Source organism: Notechis scutatus, chromosome 13 (assembly GCF_049901735.1).
Source record: "Notechis scutatus isolate UNSWTSFEM ecotype Mainland chromosome 13, rNotScu1.2, whole genome shotgun sequence".
Lineage (NCBI taxonomy): Eukaryota > Metazoa > Chordata > Lepidosauria > Squamata > Elapidae > Notechis > Notechis scutatus.
In genome coordinates, this window is record NC_142021.1 from 4,504,710 (window position 1) to 4,521,417 (window position 16,708).

The 16,708-nt window shown below is 42.9% G+C and overlaps 2 protein-coding genes and 1 long non-coding RNA gene across 5 annotated transcripts in view; 1 reads left to right on the plus strand and 2 right to left on the minus strand.

Annotated features, from left to right (window-relative positions):
* The window catches only part of TPCN1 (two pore segment channel 1), a 31,634-nt gene extending 27,965 nt beyond the window's left edge, over positions 1-3,669 (plus strand). For both annotated transcript variants that reach the window (XM_026684619.2, XM_026684620.2), the window contains exon 27: positions 217-3,669. In XM_026684619.2, coding sequence (XP_026540404.1) covers positions 217-339 — 123 coding nt within the window. In that variant the 3' untranslated portion in view covers positions 340-3,669. The remainder of the gene's footprint in view (positions 1-216) is intronic.
* A 949-nt stretch (positions 3,670-4,618) lies between these two features.
* The window catches only part of LOC148129597 (uncharacterized), a 121,093-nt gene continuing 109,003 nt past the window's right edge, over positions 4,619-16,708 (minus strand). Inside the window, exon 2 of the long non-coding RNA XR_015745257.1 lies at positions 4,619-6,393. This is a non-coding gene — a long non-coding RNA (uncharacterized LOC148129597). The remainder of the gene's footprint in view (positions 6,394-16,708) is intronic.
* Positions 4,619-16,708, minus strand: part of SLC8B1 (solute carrier family 8 member B1) — a 29,374-nt gene continuing 17,284 nt past the window's right edge. For both annotated transcript variants that reach the window (XM_087942786.1, XM_087942787.1), the window contains exons 13-17: positions 16,037-16,158; positions 11,191-11,344; positions 10,980-11,060; positions 9,311-9,375; positions 4,619-8,151 (exon numbers count right to left, since the gene is read on the minus strand). In XM_087942786.1, coding sequence (XP_087798912.1) covers positions 7,954-8,151; positions 9,311-9,375; positions 10,980-11,060; positions 11,191-11,344; positions 16,037-16,158 — 620 coding nt within the window. In that variant the 3' untranslated portion in view covers positions 4,619-7,953. The remainder of the gene's footprint in view (positions 8,152-9,310; positions 9,376-10,979; positions 11,061-11,190; positions 11,345-16,036; positions 16,159-16,708) is intronic.

The following is a 16,708-nucleotide window of genomic DNA, read 5'->3' on the forward strand; positions in this document are numbered from 1 at the left end:
AAAAGGATTTCCTGCTTGAGCAAGGGTTGGACTAGAAGACCTCCAAGGTCCCTTCCCACTCTGTTACTCTGTATCCTGCATTATTCTAATTCCTGGCTTGGCTGCCACAAACATTTTTGGGGTCTGCCTGATATCATGGCTCTCCTGTTTCATTTTCCCGAGGGGTGGGCACTCTCGTGGTGGTTTAGCGCAGTGACGCCTGTCTTCCGTTCTCAGGAGTGGTACGAAGAACATTCCAGAAGAGAGGAACGAGAGCTTCCTTGGCATGAAGACGAGGAGCTGCTCCACCAGGCCTTCCACCCTCCTGCCCTCCGCCAGCGTTCGCAAACCATCATCTAAACTTTGGCTTATCAAGAAAGCCAGTTCTCCTATGCATTCAACCTGGGCTTGGCGGCACGGCGATCTCTACGGCTTCCCCTCAACCAGATTTTCCTTTAACGGTCCCGAGATCTTTGAGATCTCCAGCCAGGAGGCTGAGGTCTTGCGAGAGAGAAGATGGCCATTTTTATTATTACTTTTTTTTTTTAATAGTTGTTTCCTTTTGTTTTTAGGCATCGAGCGTCCGGTGTGTCTGGAAGGACTGTTAAACCTTGCAGTTATGGCAATGGGAGATTCATGCAAAGTTTTTCCTGGCCCTTTTTTTTGTTTTTTTGTTTTTGGTAGATAACCTGTCCATTTTGTCCTTGTTGGCTACTGTGGCAAAAGGCTGGGATGGGAGTTGGCATAGACGGCTGAAAACCGGCCCCGTTTGCCAATGATGGCCAAGCAGGCGAAAATACAAGGTGCCCATCCTGGCATGGCCATCATGCCACCTTCCACCAGCAGTCGAGATTGGCTAGAAATGGCAAAAAGGCAGGTGAGGCCGCCAAGCGTCCACTCCATCGCTCGCTCTCTTGTCTCCATGATGCACAAAATGCAGTGAAGTAATGCAACTTTGACACCACTCCTTTATTTTTCCCCACCCTTCGTTGTTCAGCATCTATAAGGACTGCTAGCACTCCAATGATCCACTTGGCAGTTTTTACCCAAATGTAGCAAAGGTGCCCAGGCAGGCAGAACCCAGGACCAACTGAACAGAAATGAGTTTTTGGTACAGGGAGATCCTGGACAGGTTTAAGACTCCATTCTGCTCACAAACGTCATCCCGGCATTGTGAATGTTTGCAGTGGCATCTACCCGAAGCTATGAACAGCGACGACAGGCCAGTAGGTGTTGAATTAAATCCTGAACCGTATCCTGCCAGTTGTCATTAACTCCTAAAACACTGCCAGTAGGCATTGCATTAAGGCCTGAAGCCCCCATGCCACTAGGCATGATAGAAAAGCAATAATTCTCTTCACAGAAAAGACAAAAGTGATCGCGGGATCAGAGTGTCTTATCAGGTTTTATTGTGGGTTCGCTTCTGTAGAAATTCCTTCGTCGGTTACCCAGCTTGGGATCTCTTCGGAAGCTGTCCAATGAGAGAAACCAACAAGTAGATTGTGCCTTTGTCGTGCCTTTCTTGCTTTGGCAACACACAATAGGCAAAGAAGCATTAAGGTTTGTCTCCCTGTGTTAATCTCGATTGCTAATTAGCAAACGGTAAACGGAATTTGCTTCCCCCAAAAAAAATTATAAGCAAAAAAGACAGGGGTCTCCCTCTCCCCCCCCCCTTTTTTTGTTCTTGTCCCTTTTGTAATTTTAGGATGGCAAACCTTGAATAATTAGGAATTTGTTTTCTCACGTCTGCTCGCTCTCTGGCATAGTTCTTCATTTTTTAAAAACAACAGGCTTATTTCCACGCTCAATAAATCAACGGAGAAAGGTTGGCTTTGAGCGAACTAAATTATTTTCCAGTTGTTGGAGAGGAGTTTATTTTGCTCCGAAGATGGGTTTGAGATAAACAGTCACATAAATGACATGCTCTTTTCCTAAACAGCTCAGTTCTGTGACGACATCTTCCAATGCCCTTCAAATCTTAAAAAAAAACAAAAAAACAAACCTGAGCTACGTTAATGGCTGTGGAAGATTGCCGTTGTAGTCTTAACACTATCAGAGGACACCCAGTGGAGAAAATAAGAGTTCCTGCACCCACGATCCCTGTTTTCTTCCTAAAAAGAATGCAAATGTTTTATAAGGTAGTAGATATTCACAATTCAGGTGACTTCCGTCTGTTGGACTTCAACTCCCAGAATTCCTGGGCTGTGGGGCGACTCTGGGAGTTGAAGTCCACCCCATCTGGAGTTCCTCCAGGAGAGAAAAGGGGCATCTTAAAAAAACTACTTTTGGTTCAAGAGGGCATTATGCTGTCAGTCCGGGGAAGGCATTCCTTCTTGCTGTATCAGTCAAGTTTGTTAATTCTTTTTAAAAAAGGGATAGGTTGAAGCAAAAAAAACCAACAACCCACAGATAGACAACATTCATTAGGGGATTTGCAAAGTTTTGGCTTCCAAGCAAAAATGGAATTTCAGAATGGGTAGGGATCTCTAAATCTCCCCTATTTGTGTGAGACAAGGTGTTTTTTCCAGGGCTCTTTCCCTGGGAAGTAAAATTTTAAAACAGGGAAGTGCTTGACTGCGTGTGCCTACAAAAAGCACTTTATGTACCCCAACTGGAAGACACATTTTCCTGGGATTGTGTGGTGACAATGCACAACCAAGGAAGGGCCAGCTTCTGGGATGGAGCTGCTAGAGTTTATAGGACGCACAACAACTCCAAACCAGAGTTTGGATTTGAAGCAACAGGTAGCTTTGTACATTTCTGTTTGTTTTTAAACTGGAGTTTGGGTGATCCTTAATCTGGTTTACTGACCGTTTTGCTGGCGTCACTAAATGGAAATGAAGGCTGACCACCTTTATAATTTGGAGTTTTCTTGCTTGTCAGTCAACGGCCCAGATTTTGTACATGCATGGCCCAGATGTTGTACATTTTACATGCTTATGCACACTTAGGCTTGTTAACGAGAATCTGCTTGGTACCATCTCTAGCCCATCATTCGCACCATTTTTTGGCTAAGGTCCATGATGTCAAAATCTAGAGCAAAGTTTCTCAATCTTGAATGCTGGAAATTGAAGTCCACACATTTTCAAATTTGATAAGCTTTGAGAAACACTGATTGACACCAATAGCCTTTCCAGTGAGCATCAAGCAAGATTGAACGCTGCCAAGCTTAATTTTAGTATTTCAAACACTCAAAATTGGAAGAAAGCGTATTCCAGGTTTTGAGGCGCTACACTTGGGTCACAAATAAGCACTAAATTCCATTTTTTCCCCCTACCATCAGCCTGGATAGTAAATGACAAAGGATATAATTTCAGATTTCCTTCCTCTGTGGGGCATAAGAGATACTGGAAACCCCATACTGAGTAAAATGGGGTCATATTTTTTTTCAAGTTTTTGTTATTTTTATTCTTGTTTAGGATATAAGCTAGAAACAACTCCAGAAAGTTGGGGTTTTTTTTTTGGTTTTTTTTTTGGAGCCTCTTGGAAGGAAAACAAACTTCAGAAAAAAGCAGGGATGTTCCTTCCTAAATAATTTTTTTTTCTCTGCTCTATCCTCCAAAGACAATCATTCGCAGGGGATTATGGGTTTTGGATATGGGGAAATTTGTATGACCGATATAACGATATGTCTGAAACAGTATTATATAGATGTTTACAGAACATTTAATAAACCTCTTTAACCCCTTTTTCTGCATCTCTCTTTTTATATTAAGGGTATACAGGCAGGTAGATTTCGACTTAAAATCATTCGTTTAGTAACCATTCTGTCAACTCATAAAATATTTCTATGGTCTTTTTAGACAGAAAGGGAGAGGGGAGTAGTGCAGCAGCTTGGAAACTGAAAGTGCATTCCATCAATGTTTTGAAAGATAGTAACTAGGTGACCGAAATTTCTGCCGCACAAAATTCTAATTGGAGAATATGATTGATGACTCTTGGCTATGGATGTGTCCCATTGGAGAATATGAATTATGATACACCCAGTGGGCGGAGGGAAAACCAGGGTCAAGGGTGACCATGAATGACGTGTCTCAGAGTCAACTACACCCAGGCAGTGCCGGACATGTTAACTCCCAATAAATCCTTTTGAAGTTTTGGAAGTTTGGCTCGAGATTCATGATTTAATTGAGGGAACTACCAGAATCCTGACACATTTGATGTGTTACGACAGCACCGAAAATAGTAATTTATGTCTGCTTTTCACACTTAACGACAGTTGCAGAATTCCCATGGTCAAGGGCTCAAAATTCGGAACCTTGGCGACTGACTCGTATTTATGATAGACTATCCTGGGGGTCACATGTGGCTAAGTTAAAAACGGCAGCGATTTATTTAAGAACTGGCAAGCAAGGTCGTAAAATAAGGGGAAAACTCACTTGTAACAACTCTTGCTTAGCGATGGAGATTTTGGGTTCAATTGTGTAGTTAAGTCAAGGATTACCTGTATATTCAACCAATCCATCCAGTTCCTAACTCAAAATCCCTCCTTTTTCCAGACTATTCAATTACATATTTGATGAGTAAATTTCCAAAGAGGATCCTTAGATAGATTTTGTGTACAGCTGGACAAAATAAAGAAAACCTCAAGAAACTATTGGGAGTTGTTTCACACAAACGTAAAGTCCAAACCCTGCAATTGATTGAAGCTCTTTATTACTTCTGTTGACATCTTCTTAACAACAACATGGGAAGGTAAATTACAGCACTTGGGGCTCTTTGAGGTAGATCATTAAACACAGACAAGCTCAACGGAAGTTAAAAGTATTTACAGAAATGAACAAAGCTATAGACCTGGGCCACCATCCCTTAACTTCTCCCTTATTCTCCAAAGCATATGAAGGCAAGAAAAGAAGCAATGGGTGGAAACTAATCAAGGAGAGAAGCAACTTAGAACTAAGGAGAAATTTCCTGAGAGTTAGAACAATTAATCAGTGGAACAACTTGCCTCCAGAAGTTGTAAATGCTCCAACGCTGGAGGCATTTAAGAAGAGATGGGACAACCTCTTGGTTAAAGAGAAACCTAAGAAAGAAGCCTGCTTCCATATTTCTTCTTCTAGCTGATGTGTGGATTGTGAAGTCAGTCTTAAGAGCTAGCCACTTCCCAACAACTGCATAAACCGTATTTGACTTGGTCAACACCCAGTCTGTGTAATTGCTGATTTAGGCAGATTGAAATCTACTGGGTTTAAGTGACAAAAGACAAGAGGAACAGCGAAAGGCAGAAAGAAAGAAAAAGGAAAGGGAAGGAAGGAAGGAAGGAGAAAAAGGCAAGGAAGGAAGGGAAAGGAAAAGAAGGAAAAGAAAAAAAAGGCAAAAGGAAGAAAAAGAAGGGAGGAAGGGAAGGAAAGAAAAGGAAAAGGAAGGAAGAGGAAGATGGAAGGAAGAAAAAGAAGAGGGAAAGAAGAAGAAAAGGAGAGGAAGGGAAGGAAAGAAAGAAAGAAAGAAAGAAAAAAAAGGAAAAAGTTGAGAAGAACATATTACACCCTGGTGCACAGCCGGGTGGATATATCTGAAAAAAATCAGTCTGTTGTTATTTGTTATGTATGTCAGAGTGCATGTTTTAGTCACTGTGATTTACTTAGCAGAGAAATACAAAATAAATTTTAAAAAGATTGTTCAGCCAGGAATTTCCTGCAAACAAGCCACTGGTTTGGAGCACACATGGAGCAATATCATATTACATATAGATATCCTATTTGCTCACCCACTCCAAGAATAGAAAAGAGAAAGAGGAAACAGGAAGCGCAAACTAAAAACTTTGTTCAAGGACATCAGAAAAATAGGAAAGGAAGAGGAACCAAGAACAAAAAAATGGTCATCAAAGTTGCATATTTGCAATGCATTTTGCACCCAAACACACTTCTTTTTTTTTTCTTATTCTGATTAACGGGTCTGGAAGGTACCGATAGAAGAGAATATTGTAGCTCAGGGCTGAACGGCAGGGTGCTTGGTGGTCTCTGAGCTTGGTGGTTTTCTTGCAGACATTACCCAACTAGTCTCATAAGTGCTTTTTTCAAAAGGCAACGGGACTTTTTTTTCCCTTGAAATCATTTCACCCCTCATCCAAGAAGCTTCTTCAGTTCTGACTTCAGTTCTGACTCTCAATCAGAACTGAAGAAGCTTCCTGGATCAGAAGTGAAATGTCTTCGAGGAAAAAAGAAAGTCCAGATGCCTTTTGAAAAAGCACCTTTGGCACAACCAGATCCTGGATGACTTAAGAACCTCCATAGACAATTACCCAACTAGGTACTATATCAAGGCTAGAAGGATTTGCTCTTATATTTTTATATACTAGTGGCTGACATGGCAAAATAAGAGCAAACCCAACTCTCTTCTAGCACTGATGATGTTACCTAGTTGGCTAATGAAATGTCTTCAAGTCTTCTCCTCCTCCTCCTCCTCCTCCTCCTCCTCCTCCTCCTCCTCTCCCTTCTAGCACTGATGACATTACCTAGTTGGGTAATGCAACATCTGCAAGAAAACCACAAAACTCAGAGAGCACCAAGGACCTTACAGGTCTGGAAGGATTTCGAGCCCTGCCTTCAGAGACAACAAAAGCTACCCATTCTTTGTCACAAGCATATCCCTTTTTCAACAATGATGGCTATGTCCACAAGGCATGCTTTCCCTGGTCAGTTACAAACCTAGCAGTTTCATTCATCCCTCATTCCAATCTTAATGGTTTTTAATCCTAACTTTAGTTTAGTAGTGTTGGAGAAACCCAATCTGTTTAGCTGATTTGCAAGTCTGTGGAGCCATATAAACTTTGGAAGTAGGTCAACCCAATAAGGTAAAGAAGCTTGCTAGTGAACCCACCCAGGTTATCTCTTTTTCACAGGCAGCTGTCAATTATTCCACTGTCCTTTCATGTCACGGTTTTGCTATGTATTAATTCAGCAGCAAATCTACAGTAGGCCTCTCTTAGGAACGGATAAGGCCATTCGTAGCTAAAAGTCAACGTTCAGATTCCAGTCATGAGCAAGGGAGTTTTCTTCTGTGGTTCTTTTTTTCTGGATAAAACTCTTAACAGTCAAAAGCAGGAAAGGGGCAAAAAAGTCAAGATGGCAGGCGTAACTCATGATTGAAGCCTTATCCCTTTTATATATATATATATATAGGTAAAAGTAAATGTTCCCCTTGCACATCCGTGCTAATCATTTCTGGCTCTAGGGGGCGGTGTTCATCTCCGTTGCAAAGCGATAGAGCCAGCGCTGTCCGAAGACGTCTCCATGGTCATGTTGCCGGCAGGACTAAATGCCTTTGAAGGCGTACGGAACGCTGTTACCTTCCCACCAAAGTGGCCCCTATTTTTCTACTTGTATTTTTTTTTACGTGCTTTCGAACTGCTAGGTTGGCAGAAGCTGGGACACGAAACAGGGACTCACTCCATGACGTGGTGCTAGGGATTCAAACCTATATATGTATATATATATATGAATGAATGAATGAATCACAGAGACACCCCTGCTACCAAGCAGAGGTCACAACGGATGAAAAATTGTGTACATACCTGAGGGATGCATTCAAGCTTCAATTCAGGAACAAAACAAAAAAAATACTTCTAACAAAACTCGTTTCTTTAAAAGGATACCTTTTAAAAAAATATATTGCGATCTAAACAAGGAGTTTCCCTTGGAAAAGCTAACACTGATGGGGATGGCAGGTTAGGGCGTTGGGACAAACAATATCTCACATGTCCTGTAATCCTAGATTTGGTTCTAAAATCCCCAAATCGCATCGAAAGGATGTGGAACAGCTGGCTCGATGCATGTCGGCCACAGCCATGGTGTCCACTTTTCATCGATCATCCTTTGCGCCGTGGCCAGCATCCAACCTGGGTACCGGGTCCTATTTTAGACATCGCCAGCAAGTCTTTGTCCCCAAAGGCACCGTCTTCAAGTAAATCACAGGGTCGAGGGCAAGTCCAACTTTGGGAGATGTGGGTGAGGACTTCGGAGGAGACGCTTTCATTCAGAAGGTGGAAATTCGGATCACCCCAAACTCGGTCAGCAGCGCGATGGTTAGAAAGACCACGTAGTAGGCTATGAGGCAATAGCCATACATTGGGCCTAAATGGAAGCACTGGGCGGGCACTGAAAGGAAAGAAATGACCAGGCTGAGGCCCAGGGCACCTGCTAGAATCCATACCAAGAGGTCGTCCGACTCGAGCTGCAAAGAAAGAGAAAAAGAGCAAGTAATGAATAGAGTAGAGTAGAATAGGGAATAGAGGAGAGGAGAGGAGAGTAGGGAATAGAATAGAAGGGAAAGGAAGGCAAGGGAAGGCAACAGCAAGAGGTGAGGTGAGGAGAGGAGAGGAGAGGAGGAGAAGAGGAAGAGAAGAGAAGAGGGAATAGAGTAGTTAATAGAAGAGAAGAGAAAAGATAATAGGGAATAGAATAGAACAGAGTAGAATAGGGAATAGAAGAGAAGAGGGAATAGAGTAGGTAATAGAAGAGAAGAGAAGAAGAAAAAAGACAAGAGAATATGGAATAGAGTAGAGTAGAGTAGGGTAGGGTAGGGTAGGGTAGGGTAGGGTAGGGTAGGGTAGGGAAGGGAAGGGAAGAGAAGAGAAGAGAAGAGAAGAGAAGAGAAGAGAAGAGAAGAGAAGAGAATTCTTTATTGGCCAAGTATGATTGGACACACAAGGAACTTGTCTCTGGTGCATAAGCTCTCACTGTACATAAAAGCTATTAGTGATAAATCATGATTATAGTCATAAAAATACAATCATCATAAATAGTAAAATACAACACTTAGCGATAGTCATGGGATGCTAAATAAGCAATCAAGACACATCCTACTAGGAAACTAAATAAATCAATATAATTTGTAAACATGCAAGCAACAAAGTTATAGTCGTAAGTAGAAAAGGAGATAGGTAATAGGAAAGATGAGAAGAATAGTAATACAGCTTTACTAAATACTTTGGGTGGAGGAAAAGTTTCAAGCTTCATCTAGTTGACCCTTTTGAAGTGTGCGGGAAAGTCTCCTCCTCCCTCCTCCTCCTTGCCAACCCCACTCCCTTCTAACACTGATGATGTTACCTAGTATGGTAATGAAATGTCTGCAAGAAAAGCCAAGCTGAGAGAGCACCAAAGACCTCTCATTTCAACCCTCAGCTACATACATTCTCCCCTCTTGGCATATCTCAGTTTGCACTTCCTGCATTAGAGCCAGCTGCCTTCCAGCTGCAGCAAAATATTCCCCATTTTCTATTTAGACAGGAAAAAAATATCACTCATCTGCTTTCCCCTCTCCAGAAGAGCCAAGAGGAAATAAAGGAAGCAAAGAAATAAAATACACCACACGACATATAGATGTTCCGTACCCTCACTACCGATTTGCTGCTCGACATTTGCAAAAGGCAGCCCAGCCCGACGCCGACAAGCATATCTGGGAGAGAGAGTTCAGGAGAAAAGATTCCACAAGTTTTACTGGCTGTGCAACAACCAGTTTTGGAACAGGCTGATTAGGAAAGGGTTGAATGCTGAAACTATTATTAATTGATGATTGGGTTGGGAATTGAATGTATTTATTATTATTGTTGTTGTTACTGCTGTTGCTTTTATTATTATTGTGCTGTTGTTATTGTTGTTGTTATTATTATTATTATTTTCAAACAGCTGAAATCTTTCAGCTATGAAATGGATGCAAAGTTATGGTTGGGTTAGAAACAAGATGCAAAATGTTGGGTTTTGGACAAGGAATCTTCCGCCTGCAAAAACAGCATTTGGGGCTGAAAGGTTTGATATTCAAGAGGTCCTTGAGTTAGGACTGTAATTAGAATAGAATAACAAACTTGGAAGGTACCTTGGAGGTCTTATAGTCCAACCCCCTGCCTAGGCAGGAAACCCTACACCACTTCAGACAAATGGCTGCCCAGTCTCTTCTTAAAAACTTCCAGAGTTGGAGCATTTACAACTTCTGGAGGCAAGTTGTTCCACTGGTTGTTTTGAAATTTCTCCTTAGTTCTAAGCTGCTTCTCTCCTTGGTTAGTTTCCATCTGTTGCTTCTTGTCCTACCTTGAGCTGCTTTGGAGAACAGTTTGATTCCCTCTTCTCTGTGACAGCTCCTGAGGTGCTGGAACATTGCTATCATGTCTCCCCTAGTCCTTCTTTTCATCAGACTAGACATACCCAGTTCCTGCAACTGTTCATCATATGTTTTAGCCTCCAGTCCCCTCATCATCCTTGTCACTCTTCTCTGCACTCTTTCCAGAGTCTCAACATCTTTTTCATATCATGACGACCAAAACTGGATGCAGTATTTCCAAGTGTGGCCTTATTACCAAGGCCTTATAAAATGGTCTTAACACTTCAGGTGATCTTGGTTCTATCCTTCTGTTTATGCAGCCCAGAAATGTGTTGGCTTTTTTGGCAGCTGCAGCACACAGCTGGCTCCTACTACTAGGACTCAACCAGGGGTGGGATTCTACCAGTTCGAACCTATTCGCTAGAACCGGCTGTGAACATTCTAAGCAGTTTGGAGAACCGGTTGTTAAAAGAAATTACTGGGCTAATCCTGTAAGGAAGGCAGGAAGGAAACATTCTGGTGTTGCTTACAGAAGCTGCCTCTCTGTTAACCCGTATTACATTCTTGGCAGGACTAGACTTCCTGTCTCTGGAACTTCTCTGGAGTTGTTTTCCCCTCCTTTGCTAATACTTTACTTGTGTGGAGCGACCATTCAAAGTTACAATGGCACTGAAAAAAGTGACTTATGACCATTTTTCACACTTACGACTGTTGCAGCATCCCCACAGTCACAAGAGGCCAGGCGAGGAGATGCGTGCCTTGATGTGAGTGATATTGAGTTGGCCACGCCCAGCCAATAACATGACCACCAAGCCACGTCCACCCAGTCCCATGACCACCAAGCCACGCCCACCACCTAAGCCACACCCACAGAACCGGTTGTTAAAAAATTTGAATCCCACCCCTGGACTCAACCGACCTCCTTTGCTTGGAATTGAGCCCCACCAATTCTGATAAAAGGATACTGAAGATGATACCCCCGAAACAGGCTGAAAAAGCCATCCTGGGATAACCTTGTCGTGCCATTGTTAGGTCGGAGAACATGTCTGTTGGGGGAAAGAAGACAAGCTCAGCATAAGAGCATTCACTTCCTGAATACAGGTTTACTTTAGTTCAGTTTATTGCCCCATTGCACCTCGTACCACGAAATTAAATGCCATGGCTTGTTCGACTTACCCCCGATGCTGTTTCCCCAGGCGAGCAGTGTTAAGCCCAAGACTGTGTTGCTCAGGTGGAAGATGACGCCCAATGTCTGGAGGATGTTCACCACTTCTGTGGCCGCCGCATTGATCCACATGGCACTGACAAAGAACCCCAGGAAGGCAAACAGCTGTGGCCAGAGGGAAGCCAAAGGAGCGCAGGAAGAGAGAGCAATGAATGGACTCGTCCCGTTAAATCGTGGCTTTGTTTTAGCCTGGACTATGGTATAAGCTGGGGTCGGTCTTGCAGCCCAGCAAAGTAATTTCAAACTTTTCCTTTCCTTTCCTTTCCTTCCCTTTCCTTCCCTTCCCTTTTCTTCCCTTCCCTTCCGTTCCCTTCTTCCTTTCCTTTCTTTTCCTTTCCTTCCCTTCCCTTCCCTTCTTCCTTTCCTTTCTTTTCCTTTCCTTCCTTTCCTCTTTCCTCTTCCCACTTCCCTCCTTCCTTTCCTTTCCTTCTTTTCTCCCTTTCCTTCCTCTCCTCGTCTCCCTTTCCTTTCCTTCTTCCTTCCCTTCCTTTCTCTTCCCTTCTCTTCCCTCTCTCTCTCATCTTTCTTCCTTCCCTTCCCTTCTTTTCTCCCTTTCCCTTCCTCTCCTTGTCTCCCTTTCCTTTCCTTCTTCCCTTCCCTTCCTTTCTCTTCCTTCTCTTCCCTCTCTCTCTCATCTTTCTTCCTTCCCTTCCCTTCTTTTCTCCCTTTCCCTTCCTCTCCTCGTCTCCCCTTTCCTTTCCTTCTTCCCTTCCCTTCCTTTCTCTTCCCTTCTCTTCCCTCTCTCTCTCATCTTTCTTCCTTCCCTTCCCTTCTTTTCTCCCTTTCCCTTCCTCTCCTTGTCTCCCCTTTCCTTTCCTTCTTCCCTTCCCTTCCTTTCTCTTCCCTTCTCTTCCCTCTCTCTCTCATCTTTCTTCCTTCCCTTCCCTTCTTTCCTCCCTTTCCCTTCCTCTCCTTGTCTCCCCTTTCCTTTCCTTCTTCCCTTCCCTTCCTTTCTCTTCCCTTCTCTTCCCTCTCTCTCTCATCTTTCTTCCTTCCCTTCCCTTCTTTTCTCCCTTTCCCTTCCTCTCCTTGTCTCCCCTTTCCTTTCCTTCTTCCCTTCCCTTCCTTTCTCTTCCCTTCTCTTCCCTCTCTCTCTCATCTTTCTTCCTTCCCTTCCCTTCTTTTCTCCCTTTCCCTTCCTCTCCTCGTCTCCCCTTTCCTTTCCTTCTTCCCTTCCCTTCCTTTCTCTTCCCTTCTCTTCCCTCTCTCTCTCATCTTTCTTCCTTCCCTTCCCTTCTTTTCTCCCTTTCCCTTCCTCTCCTCGTCTCCCCTTTCCTTTCCTTCTTCCCTTCCCTTCCTTTCTCTTCCCTTCTCTTCCCTCTCTCTCTCATCTTTCTTCCTTCCCTTCCCTTCTTTTCTCCCTTTCCCTTCCTCTCCTCGTCTCCCCTTTCCTTTCCTTCTTCCCTTCCCTTCCTTTCTCTTCCCTTCTCTTCCCTCTCTCTCTCATCTTTCTTCCTTCCCTTCCCTTCTTTCCTCCCTTTCCCTTCCTCTCCTCCTCTCCTCCCCTCATCTCCCCTTTCCTTTCCCTTCCCCTTTTCTTTCTCTCTTTACCTCTATGTCTTCTATATTTCATCTATGTACTATATCTCTACCTCTCTCTTATCTCTTCCGCTTCTTACTTTCCTTCCCTTTCCCTATTTTTTTCCACCTTTATTTTTTAAAATAATTCAAGGTGGCGAGCACACCTAGTACGCCTTCTTCCTCCTGTTTTCTTTGCAATACCAACCCTGTGAGGTGGGTTGGGCTGAGAGTGACCCAGCTGGCTTTCATGTCCAAGGTGAGATTAGAACTCAAAGTCTGTTGGTTTTTAGCCTGATGTCTTAACCATTAGAGCAAACTAAGTTTCTTTCTTTCTTTCTTTCTTTCTTTCTTTCTTTCTTTCTTTCTTTCTTTCTTTCTTTCTTTCTTTCTCTCTTTCTCTCTTTCTTTTCTTTCTTTCTTTCTTTCTTTCTTTCTTTCTTTCCCTTCCTTCTCTCTCTGTTTCTTTTTAGCCTGATTCCTTAACCATTAGCACAAACTAAGTTAGTTTCTTTTTTCTTTCTCTTTCTTTCTCTCCCTTCCTTTTCTTTCTTTCCCTTCCTTCTTGTCTCTCTCTTTCTTTTTAGCCTGATGCCTTAACAATTAGCACAAACTAAGTTATTCTTCTTTCCCTTTCTTTTCTTTATTTTTCTTCCTTTCTTTCCCTACCTTTCCTTCCTTCCTTCCTTCCTTCCTTCCTTCCTTCCTTCCTTCCTTCCTTCCTCCCTTCCCTTCCCTTCCCTTCCCTTCCCTTCCCTTCCCTTCCCTTCTGCTCCTGCTCAGTCTCTCTGAAACATGATTTCTCTTGAACCTCTGGAGATTGGGAAGGACATAAAAACAAAATCAACAGAAAACCCGCCAGAAATCATGTTCTCGCCCCTTCACACATGCGTCATTTTAAGCCACAGCTGCAAAGAGCCAGGCCAACAGGAAGCAGTGGTTTATCATGCTAACTGACAATAAATACACTTAAAAACACACATTATGGCTTCCTACAGCTTCCCTGAACCTAAGCACCCTCCAGATGTATGGACGGACAAAGTGTGGCTAGTGCTAAGGACTCTGGGAGCTGAAGTCCACGTAACTGGATTGAGAAAGATCCCCTTAGGGAATCTTGGACTAGATCCAGGTGGTTGCACAATCTCTTCTATTGTTGCATTCCCATTTTTTAAGAGAGTGAGTAAGTTGGCTGCAGCATAACTATGAGATCAGAGAGGAACTGCCCGGGGACAGAAAATTTCAGTCTGAACTGCTTCAAAATTCCAAATATCCCATTTGGATCCAGGAAAGAAAAAAAAAACACAATTGTGTGTTTCGAGCAGAAGGGAAGTATCCCAAACTCAAAAGAGAGCGGTTTTGGGCTGAAAACAAATGTTCAGAAGAAGTTTTGCATTTAAAATGGGGTCTTTGCATCTGAAAATACCTCTAGTCAAAATGTTTTCCACATCCTAGCACGGAGCTCCAGAAAAGGAACTTGAAAAAGTAGCCATTGACGTGGGCAAAATACAAATTGTTCACTTTTCATTTCTCCCCAGAGAAATGAAGCAAATATTTTGTATTACACAAAAACTCCCTTCCAAGACCAAAAGTCTCCAAATGTTTTGCTGTAGGGAGCAGTCACTATAACCAACCACAGTTAGGGAAGTTCATTTATTCTTGCTCTAAACTGGAAGAAGAGTTGACTGGATTACCTGCTAATTTTTTTTAAAAAAAAAATCATTGGGCTGGAAGGGACCTCAAGGTCTTCTAGCTTAACCCCCTGCTCAAGGCAGGAAATCTTATACCATCCTGGTCAAATGGTTCTCCTGCCTATTTCTGAAAACCTTCAGTGATGGAGCACCTAGAACTTTTGAAGGCAAACTGTTCCACTGATTCATTGTTCTCCTTCTCAGGAAATTTCTCCTTAGTTCTTGGTTGGATCTCTCTTGAATTATCTTCCACCCATTACTTCTTCTCCTGCCCTGCTTTGGAGAATAAATTGACCCTCTCTTCTCTGTGACAGCCCCTCAAACACTGGAAGACGGTCATGTCTCCCATAATCTTCTCTTTGATAGGTTAGACATACCTAGCTCCCTCAACCATTCATCATAGGTTTTGCCCTCCAATCTTTTCATCGTTGTTCTTCTCTGCTCACTTCCTAGAGCAGGGATCTTCAAACTTGAGAGCTTTAAGACTTGTAGACTTCAACTCCCAGAATTCCTCCTCCAGTCATGTTAGCTCAGGAATTCTGGGAGTTGAAGCCCAACAAGTCTTAAATTTGCCAACTTTGAAGACCCTTGATCTCTATCTATTCTATCTATCTCTCTTCTCTCCTCCCTTCCTCCTCTCTATTCTCTCTATTCTATTCTATTATCTCTATTCTATTCTATTCTATTCTATTCTAGGGTCTATCTATCTATCTAATCTATCTATCTATCTATCTATCTATCTATCTATCTATTCTCCTCTTTCTATCTATCTATTCCAGGGTCTTTGCTTAGACTTTAGTTCCCAGAATTCCTCCTCCAATCATGTTAACTCAGGAATTCTGGGAGTTGAAGTCCACAAGTCTTAAACTTGCCAAGTTTGAAGTCTCAATGTCTTTTTTTGTGTTGTGGTGACCAGAACTGGATGCAATAGTCCAAGTGCGACTTCAAGTAATCCTCCATGAAAATAAAAAGAAGTCCAGTTCGGCTATGATGAATCTCTTGGACAAATAATTCAAATTCCAAGCAATGGGTGGAAAGTAATCAAGGAGAGAAGCAACTTAGAACTAAGGAGAAATTTCCTGACAGTCAGAACAATTAATCAGTGGAAGAACTTGCCTTCAGAAGTTGTAAATGTTCCAACACTGGGAGTTTTTAAGAAGATATTAGATAACCATTTGTTTGAAGTAGTGTAGGGTTTCCTGCCTAGGCAGGGGGTTGGACTAGAAGACCTCCAAGGTCCCTTCCAACTCTGTTATTCTACATCTATATCATTTGTTCACCAGTTCTCCATTTCTGTTTCCATTCTTCATACTTTTGATACGTGCCACGCATCTGGAGGAGGCTGTCATTGGGAAAGGGTGGAGTGGTCATTGGTTAAGACCTACTTTCCACATCCTTTCCACATCCTCTATTGCAGTCAGCTTAGGCCTGGCCTTTCATCTTTGTGGGAATCATAGGTGTGATTGCTTCACTACATCAGCCGTGGAAGGGTTTGTCAATTTCAGAAGCCAAAGGTGGAGAATGTCTAGACCGGATTCCACAATTCCGACCGCATCTAAAGTGCTAGCGCAAGTTTTCCCCCAAGACTCACAAAGTGGCACCTGGGCGGTTCTTCATTCTTGGTGACGCAAAAGAGAATAGCCGCCAAAGTAGCTCCCACCAGGACCACGAGACCCCAAACTGGGAAGACTCCCTGGAGCTTGTAAAGACCATCTGCAACACAGATATTGGAAGACGGCTGTCAGAGGAATGAGGGAGTCTGTCATCTGCACCACTATCACTGCCTGGTTTGGTTCTGCAACCCAACAGGACAGACACAGACTCCAGAGAGGAATTAGGGCTGCAGAAAAGAACAATGGCTACCAACCTGCCTTCCATGGAGGACCTGTATCCTGCACGAGTCACAAAGAGGGCTGTGAAAATATCTACAGACCCCTCACATCCTGGACATAAATTGTTTCAACTCCTTCCCTCAAAACGAAGCTATAGAGCACTGCACACTCCCAGAATTCCTCCTCCAGTCATGTTAGCTCAGGAATTCTGGGAGTTGAAAGCCCACAAGTCTTAAACTTGCCAAGTTTGAAGACCCTTGATCTACTCTATCTATCTATTCTATCTCTCTTTTCTCTCTATCTATTGTACCTCTCTTTCTCTATCTATTCTATCTATCTATTCTATCTTTCTCTCTTCCCTCTATCTATTCTATCTCACTCTTTCTCTCTATCTATTCTACCTCTCTTTCTCTATCTATCTATTGAGATCC